This window comes from Rattus norvegicus, chromosome 12, assembly GCF_036323735.1.
Source record: "Rattus norvegicus strain BN/NHsdMcwi chromosome 12, GRCr8, whole genome shotgun sequence".
Taxonomy (NCBI): domain Eukaryota; kingdom Metazoa; phylum Chordata; class Mammalia; order Rodentia; family Muridae; genus Rattus; species Rattus norvegicus.
This window is the reverse complement of record NC_086030.1, coordinates 51,670,854-51,681,433: the sequence shown is the minus strand read 5'-3', so window position 1 is coordinate 51,681,433 and position 10,580 is coordinate 51,670,854. Positions and strand designations below refer to the sequence as shown.

General features: G+C 54.2%; 2 protein-coding genes across 6 annotated transcripts; one reads left to right on the top strand and one right to left on the bottom strand.

The window, feature by feature from the left end:
- Window positions 1-1,041: 1,041 nt before the first annotated feature.
- Window positions 1,042-5,582, bottom strand: Noc4l (nucleolar complex associated 4 homolog). Of its 2 annotated transcripts, NM_001014129.1 has the most exons (15): window positions 5,436-5,582; window positions 5,225-5,345; window positions 4,649-4,755; window positions 4,059-4,166; window positions 3,636-3,785; window positions 3,439-3,538; window positions 3,264-3,298; window positions 2,968-3,018; window positions 2,769-2,880; window positions 2,483-2,543; window positions 2,188-2,298; window positions 1,905-2,065; window positions 1,701-1,783; window positions 1,409-1,522; window positions 1,044-1,325 (listed from the first exon to the last, which is right to left on the bottom strand). In NM_001014129.1, exons 1-15 carry the CDS (start codon window positions 5,550-5,552, stop codon window positions 1,206-1,208), a joined length of 1,551 nt encoding a protein of 516 aa, NP_001014151.1. In that variant the 5' UTR covers window positions 5,553-5,582; the 3' UTR covers window positions 1,044-1,205. The 2 variants fall into 2 exon arrangements, with proteins under 2 accessions (XP_063127620.1, NP_001014151.1); XM_063271550.1 differs by lacking the exon at window positions 5,436-5,582 and having other exon boundaries at window positions 1,042-1,325; window positions 4,649-4,772.
- Window positions 5,534-10,356, top strand: Ddx51 (DEAD-box helicase 51). Of its 4 annotated transcripts, NM_001401167.1 has the most exons (15): window positions 5,670-5,978; window positions 6,073-6,206; window positions 6,650-6,800; window positions 7,056-7,201; window positions 7,281-7,352; window positions 7,506-7,612; window positions 7,783-7,891; window positions 7,978-8,123; window positions 8,254-8,446; window positions 8,546-8,661; window positions 8,740-8,856; window positions 9,036-9,137; window positions 9,309-9,372; window positions 9,464-9,598; window positions 9,776-10,356. In NM_001401167.1, the coding sequence occupies exons 1-15, from the start codon at window positions 5,690-5,692 to the stop codon at window positions 9,800-9,802; spliced, it is 1,908 nt and encodes a 635-aa protein (NP_001388096.1). In that variant the 5' UTR covers window positions 5,670-5,689; the 3' UTR covers window positions 9,803-10,356. The 4 variants fall into 4 exon arrangements, 2 of the variants coding, with proteins under 2 accessions (XP_063127462.1, NP_001388096.1); XR_010056395.1 differs by lacking the exons at window positions 8,254-8,446; window positions 8,546-8,661; window positions 8,740-8,856; ... (2 more) ...; window positions 9,464-9,598; window positions 9,776-10,356 and having other exon boundaries at window positions 5,534-5,978; window positions 7,788-7,891; window positions 7,978-8,118; XR_010056396.1 differs by lacking the exons at window positions 8,254-8,446; window positions 8,546-8,661; window positions 8,740-8,856; ... (2 more) ...; window positions 9,464-9,598; window positions 9,776-10,356 and having other exon boundaries at window positions 5,534-5,978; window positions 7,506-7,616; window positions 7,788-7,891; window positions 7,978-8,012.
- Window positions 10,357-10,580: the final 224 nt, after the last annotated feature.

Genomic DNA, 10,580 nt, shown 5'->3' with positions numbered 1-10,580 from the left:
AATATGTGTGGTTGCCCTAAAAAGCCTGCTCCAACTCAGCGTTAGGCATGATACAGTGAACAGGGACCCCCGCATACAACTGTTATCACTGACATGGAGCAGCTGCCTTCCAGAGGTCTCCTCTGCCTCACACCAAGGCAGTACACTGGCCCCATACCTTTCATCCTACATGATCCACAGAAGCTTGGCCCTCAGAAGTTCTGGGCACTCCATGGAACTTCTAGGGGCCTCTTACTGATCCCAGACATTGCAGCCCAGTCCTACCTGCAATTTAGGGCAATGACGTGGGATGGAATGTGGCCAGAGAGCAGCATGGCTAAGGGAATGTGACGTATGGAAGCAAGCTCTGTATCACCAAACCATGTAGGTGGCAGGCATATCCACTTACCACTTTCTTGCAAGCCATGTATAATAGGGCCAGCTGGCCAACCCCATTTAATGGATTCACTCAGAATCCAAACGGCCAAACTGGAAGAAGAAACTGGGCAGTATACCTAACCATCTGCCTGCATTCCCACAGCTCCAAGACACCTCTCTTAGAACAAAGCTGAGGTGAAAATGAGGATGCTTGACCTCAATAGAAACTAGGCCCTCCGTTAAAGAGTGACAGACAAGCTAAGAACCCCCAGCAGCCCACAGGGGAGGTATCTGTGTGTCAGGATTCCACTTGGCTACCTTGCCTGATCTGAATCTAAACTAAGCATAGCTGGATATAGCAGGGTGCCCCAGTAACAAAGTGGGCACAATGCAGTGTCACCTCTGTCCTGCCCTGCCGGCTACAGGAAAAGCAGAGGAGTCTGGCAGCCCCTCCCTGCCCGAGACCTAACTGGCCAGATATATACTCCCTTTATATAAACATTTTAAGCCAGACATTGGTGGTGAACACCTTTAACCCCACCACTCAGATGGCAGAGGCAGGCAGATATCTGATTGGGTTCAAGGCCAGTCTGGTCTACAGAGTTCCAGGACAGCCAGGGCTACATAGAGAAACACTGTTTGAAACAAAACAAAACAAAAGCCCAAACCAAACCACACCAAAAAAACAAAACCAAAACAAACCATTTATTTGTGGCGCACCTTTGTAACCTCAGTACTGCGAAGGCTTAGGCTCGAGAACCACAAGTACAGGTCAGTCTCACATAGTGAGATCCTGTCTCAGACACACACACATACAAAAGCACTTCTTAGGAGAAGTGACAGCCAGGTCAGCTGAGACAGAAGAACTGAGTACAAAGGTCGTCCTGTCGACCCAACAGGCCTTTAGCTGGGATGAACTCCAGGGGCACAGACTCAGGCATCATCTTCTTCAGGTCCTGCTCAAAGATCTGCAAAGGACAGACGGTGGTCCTGGACTGGATGCAGTGGTCCCCGTGGCATGTACCCCAACAGCCCTGTGCACGACACTCACCTCATATGCAGTAAGTTCCAGGAGTGGTGCGATGCTGACCTCAGGGACAGAGAGTGCCTGGTTGATGACACTGGCAGCTCTGGACACCTCTGGGTGGTAGTGCTGCTGGAGGGTCTAGGAGTAGCACACAGCAATGTGAACAGGGACCTCGTGGCACACAGGCAGGACCTTGGGATGGAGCTTGAAGCCTGAGCCAGTGTGAGGTGACTGAATTCCTTGGGATACCCTGGCATGGTGCCCTGTGTGACCAAGATCCAATGCCTTCCAGAATCTGGGTAGGGAGGGGACTTACCTGCAGTTCCCACAGGCAGCTCTCCAAGGCACGGCTCCTGGCTGGGTCCTTCTCCGTTGGGTCATATGGATCAGCATCTAGCTCTAGATAGAAACAGACCAAGGCTTCTGCCATTTCCGTTTGCTACCCAGCTGTGTGGCCGCGGGAGGCAGGTAGGACTCTTGGCCAGGGTGTGCCACCGTGCCCAGCTACTCATGTGCTCACCAGGGCCCTGTGGGCGGTGCACCATAACTCGGCAGGCAGGGTGTCTACGCAGCAGGTTGCAGATTAAGGGCAGGACCATAAGCAGGGCCTCAGGAGGTGCTGTTAGCGCCAGCCGGGCCAGGCGTTTGGCAAAGGCAGCTACCAGGTAGGCAGGGAGGTGGCTGGGAGGGCAACAGGTATGAGAAGATAGGTCCCCAATAGCCTTCCTCCTCCTCCTCCCCAAACAGGACTATAGCCCCCCAGGGATGACAGAGCGGGTGAGCTGGATAGCCCCCACACTCACGAGGACGAAAGGAAGAGGTCAGCCAAGTGAAAGAAGCGCGCTCGGTACTTGACATGAAAGATGGATGGATCCAGGAGACCATAGAGCCTTTGATAGAAGTCAGGGTACTCCCTGAGGGAGAGACCAGAGAGGAGCCATGGGGTGAGCTGCCTAAAAGGACAGGACCCCAGGCAGCCAAGGCTTTATCCTCCCTCCTCTTCTTGTACCTCTTCTGCTTCAACCTCCCCCAGTGAGCAACGCAGGCACATAGAGAGAAGCTAGAGAGCAGAGCAATGCCATCCTGTCTGACACTCACAGGTTATGCTTGTGGATTAGGATGAAAAGTCCGTTCAAGGCCAGGAGGCTGATGGCACCACCTGCGGGAACACAGGAAGACATGAGGCCACACCTCGCTCACCCTGAGCCTAAGCAAGGGAGGGATGGCTGCAGTTGCAGATGGCCGGCCTATAGTGTGACTACCTAAGGTCACATGCAAGAAGGACATAGAACTTAGCTCCAGTATGACACAGTCTGGAGCTGGAGCTCAGCCCATGCACAACGAGCGGCCCTTGCCAAATAGCCTTGGTGGAAGTCCCACTCACCCACATCACAAGCACTTGTGAGGAAGTCGATCATGAGTGTGGGTTGAGCCAGGTGGGGTAGGATGGAGTCATGCATGGCCACCAGCACCTTCTTGTACAGGCTGAGGGGCAGCTGTAGAGATTGTGTCAGTCAGGGAAGCAATTTCTCTTGTCCCCACTCCCCACACCAAAACCGGCACTTCCACCCACCGGACTCTACCTTGTGCTTGAGGAAGCCAAGCCACATCTCCTGGAAAGCTTTCCTCTGCTCCTGTAATGGGACCAGGCGTTCATGTGTCACGACACACCCAGCCCTCCTTGCCAACACTGGCCACCTAGCCCTTTTGACCTTTTACCCTGACAGCCCTATGGCAGTCTACAAGGCCATGTCTCAGCAGAAGGAGAGACAAGGTTAAGGGCTCAGGTCTGAAGTTGGTCATAGTGACACTTAAGAGGGACATTGTGTGAGATGGGAGACTATGCCAAGGAAGGTCCCCAAGTCTGAACGTGTCTCACCTTCAAGTGAACAACCTTCCACTTGCTTGATGTCTCTGTAATTACAGCAAAGAGAAGTCATCAACTTGTACGTGGGGAAGACCGTGGCTAGCCAGGCTGATAGACTGGGACTCCGGTCAGCAGCCCACCTACTACGGGGCAGGCTCCTGTGAGCCTTTATGTGCCCAGAACTCACGTGCGTGCTTCACATAGAAGTTGGTGAGTTCATGCTCTTGGAGGGGTAGGTTCACAGCAGACAGCAACGTGAAGGCGTTGTTCCAGAAGGTGAGTGACACCTATAGGAAGCCTAGCCTAAGCATCTGGCCAAGCTGTTGCCACCTACCTACCTCCCTGAGGTGCTAGGACACAGGGTTACGAGACCCAGCTGTTTACCTCAGGTTGCCGGCTGGTGGCCCGCGCCAAGATGCTGGTGGCCACCTGCATTGCGTGGTACCGGATGTCGTCATATTCCAAGTACTCACAGAACTGGGAGATAAGCAGGCTGTGGTCATCCTCTGGTGTGAGCAGGCCTCCTACCACTGCCTGGGAACAGAGAGAGATGAATGACTTTGTCCCACAGGGTAGTCCTCACATGGCTAAGTAGAGTGCCACAAGCCCCGTACCACCAAGTTGTCTGCCATTCCTCTCCAACTGGCAAGACACTCAAGACCAATGAGCAGGAAGCCTTGCTCAGCTCCCAGATCAAGGCAAAAGCAGGAATAATCCCCCACCCAGCTATCTGCTCAACCTGCTGGCTCATGGGACAGCCTTAGGGCTGTGGTCACCACAGTCCTCCAGGTCCTACCAAGGCCTCACCCTAAAGAGTGTGCGGGGGAAGAGGTAGTGGCTTTCCCACTGGGGCTTCTCCAGGGGTTTCGCTCCTTCCAGCTGCACGAACTTCATGAGCGTCTCGAGGGCCAGTTCCTGGGATGCAGAGAAGAGCGACCATGAGGCCTCCACCCTCCAGGAGGCCCCTCAAAGCTCATCTAACTTCTGGGAGGCTCCCTCACAACCAAGCTTAGTCCTGGGCCAAGAACCAGGAGAGATCAGACCCCAGCTTATCTCGCTCCATAGGTATGTGATGATGGTGACATGCTCTTGCTAACTTGGGACATAACTTGTAACAGAACTTGGCCTGAGGCATGTACACAAGCTTGGCCAGCATGGGAGGCCACCTAACCGTTCCCTTGTCCCCCAGTTTTGGAGGTGCCTCAGCAAATGTAACAATGTACAATGCAGGTACACAGCCCAGAACTAGGGTTGCCAGAACGGTCTTCAGGGCCACAGTGAAAGTTTTCTAGGTAGGAGTCTCTCCAACAAGTGAGGGAAGAGATTCTCAAATCAAAGGCCCCTACTGCTGCTTTAGAGATGAGGGGGAAAGCTGGGCCCAAGACTTCAAAACTCACCTTGACCTGGAAGGAGGGATGGGTCAGGAGTTCCTCCAGGCGGTTACAGCAGCTGTGGTAGCGGTGTCTCATCCACACCTTGTATTTGTACGTGGCTCCCTGGGATCCTAAGGAGTTAGGAGAGCTAACTGGCATTAATGTTTGTGTGTCAAGCCCAGCCCCATCTTCCCATTGTGTCTCATCTTCACAGTAGTAAACTTGCACTACAAGATCCCAGACCGGGAATTGCAAACGACATTTTCTGAACCCTGCGAACTGGGAGCGGGTATTGAAACACAGTTTCACTTTACCTCAGGATCTGGATCTTCCAAACACTAGGGCAGTAACAGTATCAAACTGGAAATGGCGCACATAAAACACGAGGGAAAAAAAACCCAAAACGGCCATGTGTACGAATTCATGCAATCCTGGCAAGTATACGGATCTCACTTCCTGAGCCACAGTGAGTTGACCGCGTTCTCCTACCAGACTGAATGGTCTATGACAAGGCCCTGGCTCGGGGGTGTTCCTATGTTGACAAGGCGTCTCTCCGGAACTGCCTGGCGGAGAGCACCCCACGCCCTCCAGGTCACTCACCTGCCAGGGCCATGTCTTCGCATGGCAGCGAACCCACGAACAGCTCTTCCCGCTCCAGCAAGGTACCGAAGAGTCGGCTGCACGTGCGCACTCCTTCCTTGATCTCCTCAGGGTCCTCGGACTGAGATGGGGAGACCGACAATGTGACGCTCGGCCCCGCTGTGACTCCAATTGCCGCCCCAGGTCCGCCCCTGTCGCCCGCACCGCTCACCTGAAGCACAGCCAAGATGTCGAACACCGCGTTCGCCCGGCCACGATTCGACAGTACTGCCTCCAGCAGGCGGCCGAGCTCCTGCCTGGAGCCCGTCGATGCCGGTTGCCGCTCCATGCTGCCGCCAGCTGCTCCCGGGAACCGACGTCTGCGCCAAGTGTAGTCGCACTCGTGACGTCACCAGCGCTTCTAGGTCGCAGGGCTGGCTTACGTCATCAAAGAGCGTCGAAGAGGAACCAAGGCGTGCAGCAGCTATGGCGCTGTTCCACATAGCGCGGTACGCGGGCCCGGAGGCTGCGGGGCTGGGGGATACGGAGGCAGAGGCCGGAGGCCGAGCTCGAGTGCTTCTGGAGCGACTGCAGAACAGAGCCCGTGAGCGGGAGCAGCGGCAGCCGGAGCTCGAGTCCACCGGGACGGCTGCGGAAGCGCCAGTTAGGCGGCGACGGCGGCCCCGACGGCGGCGTGGGGTGAGCGGCTCGGTGGCTGAGAAGCCGGAGGCTCCTAGGGCTAAGCGGCAGAAAGTGGAAGACGACGTGGACGCAGGTGGGCCGTGAGTCCACGATGTGGAACAGAGCATGGAGGCTTTCTGCATACGCGGCGGGTTTGACGTCTCCTACGTTTGTGCTCTATTGCTCAGGGAGAGGTGAGGAGACGCCGGAGGAGCTCAGTGAGAGTGCAGAGGACCCAGGTGAGAGCCCTCAGGAGGATGTCCAGAGACCCCCAGCTCCAGGCCGGGTGTTGGGGGACTTTGCAAGGAAGAAGGTTCCGAAGGTGAGTGAAACTGTCGGCGGTTCTTTCTGTCCTCCTGGGACTCATCAGTCTTAGCGGGAAGGTTTTTGTTTTGTTCGCCATCACGTAGTTAACTGGAGAAAGCGGGAGGCTTATAGTGTTCCTTTGGGTATGCATGGACGCTCTTGAAATGGAAATCCAGAGACGGATAAGAACCCTTGGGATAAGCCCTGCGGTGTGCTCCTGTCTTCCTCCATTGAAAGCAGTATTTCTTGGTGCATGGAGACAGTTTGCTGGGTTGGTAGGCTTATGGACAAAGTACTTTATGCAGGGTGTTCGGTGTGCTAAGGTTGCAAGAGTGGGTGGTGAAGGGTTGAAGAAAGACTGGTTAGGGTCTATTCTGTTGTTGTTCCTGGTTTCTAATGACTCCGAAAGCCTGAAGCTTCTGCCGAACCCTTGTGGTTTTCCCACCCCCTTGCTTTCAGGTCCAGCCTTTCCTGCCAGCATGGTTGGCCAAGCCAAGCTGTGTCAAGAAGAGTGTCACTGAGGATCTTACTCCTATTGAGGACATCCCTGAGGTTCACCCTGACTTGCAGAAGCAGTTGAGGGCTAATGGCATCTCTTCCTACTTTCCAGGTGGTTCAGCCCTGGGCAGATGACGGGGTGGACTCACAGCAGCCTTCCCTGGGCTGAGCTGCAGTGTCAGGGTTGTCATATAGGTGTCCCTACCGCACACAAGATCAGTGAGCTTCTGTAGCCTTGGGTTCAGGTCCTTGACGATTGTCTCAGGCTTTATCCAGTCCTGGTGCCATCTTTGACCAGAAGAATTCCTGGGTGAAATGGTATATCATGACATATATTTGACCCGATCCTTTTCTTCCTTCCTTCCAGTCCAGGCAGCTGTGATTCCCGCCCTCCTCGAGAGTGCTGACAATGGATTTCTCGTAGGCAGAGGTGGCTACCAACCTAGTGACCTCTGCGTTTCTGCCCCAACAGGCAGTGGGAAAACACTGGCCTTTGTCATCCCCGTGGTGCAAGTGAGTCTGAGGACACAGATTTGCAGCTGGAGCATGATGGGGAGGGTCCAAGTGGCACAGATGGTCTTTGTCTCTGCAGGCCCTGTTGCATCGAGTGGTCTGTCACATCCGTGCGCTGGTTGTGCTTCCCACTAAGGAGCTGGCCCAACAGGTGTGTCAGCTCTGCATCCAGAAGTTTCTGTCCCCAGCTTCAGTTGCCCTGTGTGTTCATGTACTTATCTCTTGACCAGCTGTATCCCACTCAAGTCTCTGCTGTGGCAGGGGACACCACCTATCTTAGGCCAGTGACGGATTCCTTTTTCAGGTGAGCAAAGTATTCAACATCTACACGGACACCACACCTCTGCGGGTTGCCTTGGTGACTGGACAGAAGTCACTGGCCAAGGAGCAGGAGAGCCTTGTCCAGAAGACGTAGGTGTGCCAGGTGGTGGGCTCTTCAAGAGGTCCTCCCTCAGCCCAGCTGGGGTCCTGTGGTGGGGGTGGTGGGGGTTGGGGGTCGGGGGTATCAGTGCTTTACATGTGAGTTTTGAGTAGATGGCCCTGGGAGGTGCTTCCTTTCTCTGAGTCTCTATGGTTTGTAGAGCAGATGGTTTCTGTTGCCTGGCTGACATTGTGGTGGCCACACCTGGCCGCCTGGTGGACCACATTGACCAGACTCCAGGATTCAGCCTCCAGCAGCTCCGCTTCCTGGTAGGCCACCTCCTGGACATCTGGGCTTTTAGCTGGGGTGATCACGGCAGGGATCTTCATTTGGCCCTTGCTCCTGTCCGCTGTAGATCATTGATGAGGCTGACCGGATGATAGACAGCATGCACCAGTCCTGGCTGCCACGAGTGGTGGCGGCAGCCTTCTACACTGAGGACCCCACAGGCTCCTGTGCCCTGCTCCAGAGGACACAGCCCCAGGCTGTGACTGCTGCCAGGTAACCTTCCTTGCACGAGGGCTGGCTCCCCCATGTGCTGCTCCCTTTCTTAGCTCCCTTGCTGGCCCTATAATAGGGATCACAGTGGCACAAGGACACCTATCCTGCTTACATGCCCTTCCTTTTCCAGCACCTGCATTCCCCAGATGCCTCTGCAGAAGCTGCTGTTCTCAGCCACACTGACCCAGAACCCTGAGAAGCTGCAGCGCCTCGGCCTGTACCAGCCAAGGCTTTTCTCCACAAGGCTGGGACACCAAAGCCCTAGAGACACAGTTGAGGTGGATGAAAACCTGGGGAAGTACACCTTCCCTGTGGGGCTCACGGTGAGCAAGTAGGGCACATGGCACAGGTTTGGGTATGTGGGGCAGGTTGGTGTGGAGGTCCAGGGCTTCTGGCTAGCACCTGCTGTCCATTTCCCACAGCATCACTATGTGCCATGCAGACTCAGCTCGAAGCCACTCATTGTCTTTCACCTGGTCCTTGGGATGAACTTCTCGAGGGCTCTTTGCTTCACCAACTCCCGAGAGAATTCCCACAGGTGAGGTGAACTAACGTGGGTGTAGCCAGTATACACTGGGCCCTGGTACCACCTGACTTCTATTCCTTCTCTATCCAGGCTCTTCCTGTTAGCACAAGCTTTTGGGGGTGTGAGTGTGGCTGAATTCTCCTCCCGCTATGGGCCTGGCCAAAGGAAGAAAATCTTGAAGCAGTTTGAACAGGGAAAGATCCAGCTGTGAGTACCTGGAAAACACACAGGACCTACTATATAGAGTTGGTGTGTTATTGAGCCCTCTAGTTCCTGGGCAACTGATTTCCAAGAGAGACTCGGAATTAACCCTGGCAGGGTAGGCACAGGGGTGGGGGTGGGGTGTTTGTTTCTGGCCCTTAGCCCCACTGCCTGTGTCTCATCAGCCTTATCAGCACAGATGCTACCGCTCGAGGCATCGATGTGCAGGGTGTGGAGCTGGTGATCAACTATGATGCTCCGCAGTACCTGAGGACCTATGTGCATAGGTAAGGGTAGTTGGTAGCGGCCGTTGGTAGGCCACATTATGAACTCTTGGTCATCCTATGTAGGATCACCTTGCATGATGGTTATATACAGTGTGGCCAAGAGAGACACTGTCCTGTCAGGTCTCTCTGGTCCAGGAGCCACTGTCCAAAAACACTCATCCTTGCTTTCAGGGTAGGGAGAACAGCCCGAGCTGGGAAAACTGGACAGGCCTTCACACTTCTCTTGAAAGTGCAGGTAAGACTGATTAGTTCTCAGCAGATGTCATGGGCAGATCCAAGCTGCTGGCCTGACCCAGAGTCCTTCTTACGAAACCCCGCCCTTCCAGGAAAGGAAGTTCCTTCAGATGGTGTCAGAAGCTGGGGTGCCTGAGCTGGCATGCCATGAGGTCCCCAGGAAGCTCCTGCAGCCACTGGTTGCTCGTTACGAGACAGCCTTGTCTCAGCTGGAGAAAACTGTCAAGGTGAGTGCTTCGACCAGTCCCACCTCTGCCCTAGTAACACCACCACAACCAGGAAGGGAGGCAATCAGGGGGCGCCTCCTCCTTTAGCATGGTGTCTGGTGTCTCGAAGTTGTAGGGTGAGGGGGCTGCAGCTAGCAGTAAGGATGAAATGGTGCAAAGCTCCCTTTTCCTCCATAGGAGGAACAAAAGCTGAAGGCAGCCTAGATGGGAACATCCTGTGAACAGAAGATAACAGCTCCTTGGGGTTCCAGTGGGAACAACCCTTCTTCCCAACATCGTGGGCATCTGGTCGACTTGGGACAGGCAGCCTAGTTGGTGGCCTGGTCCTGAAAAATAATGGCTCTTGGGTTGGACTGCTGGTGTCCAGTTGATCTTCAGAAATAAGCTCAGGCGAAACTGAAGGAAGCCCTCAGGAGTGTGACCAAAAACTATGGTGACTACAGATTAAAGTGTTTATCTGTTAGCATCACACGTCTACAGAGATGTTATGGTGGGCCTGCCCCAGGCAAGTCATTAGAGGCAAGAACAGGTTGAAGATTCCTTGGCTGCTAGTCTTCAAGATCGTACTTTATAATCCGCCACCACCCATTTAAGTTCTTAAATGGTGGAAGAATCCTTCCCTGAGCATCGTCAAGGAGTCTTAGCACTTACCTGTGCTTATAAGGAGGCCTGTTTTTGAAAAGTCTGTGTGTCAAAAAAGGTAAACTATTTTCATTTGTATTCAGAAAAAAAAATAAAATGGATCACTTGAACCCATACAGATTCTCTGATAGCTCCAACACAGCCACTTAGCTACTCCTGTAACTCAGGCCACCCAGGCCATCCTGAGAGAGCACCACAATCCACAGGTACTGTCTCCAGGCCCTTGGTGGCTCTAGGGACTTGGGTAAGGGGAAGCCTCCCGCAGCTTTACCCCTGCCCTCCCCCATTTTAAATTTTACGTATATGTTTACCTGCAGGTGTGTCTATACATCATGTGTGC

Bases quoted from the DNA above. Each gene is read 5' to 3' on its own strand.
- Noc4l (NM_001014129.1), bottom strand. From the start codon at position 5,552: ATGGAGCGGCAACCGGCATCGACGGGCTCCAGGCAGGAGCTCGGCCGC. The intron at 2,881-2,967 runs GTAGAGTCCGGT...CAATCTCTACAG, and splicing joins TTGGCTTCCTCAAGCACAAG to CTGCCCCTCAGCCTGTACAA. The intron at 2,066-2,187 runs GTGAGTGTGGGG...TTGCCCTCCCAG, and splicing joins GACCTCTTCCTTTCGTCCTC to CCACCTCCCTGCCTACCTGG.
- Ddx51 (NM_001401167.1), top strand. From the start codon at position 5,690: ATGGCGCTGTTCCACATAGCGCGGTACGCGGGCCCGGAGGCTGCGGGG. The intron at 5,979-6,072 runs GTGGGCCGTGAG...TCTATTGCTCAG, and splicing joins GGAAGACGACGTGGACGCAG to GGAGAGGTGAGGAGACGCCG. The intron at 9,373-9,463 runs GTAAGACTGATT...CCGCCCTTCCAG, and splicing joins CACTTCTCTTGAAAGTGCAG to GAAAGGAAGTTCCTTCAGAT.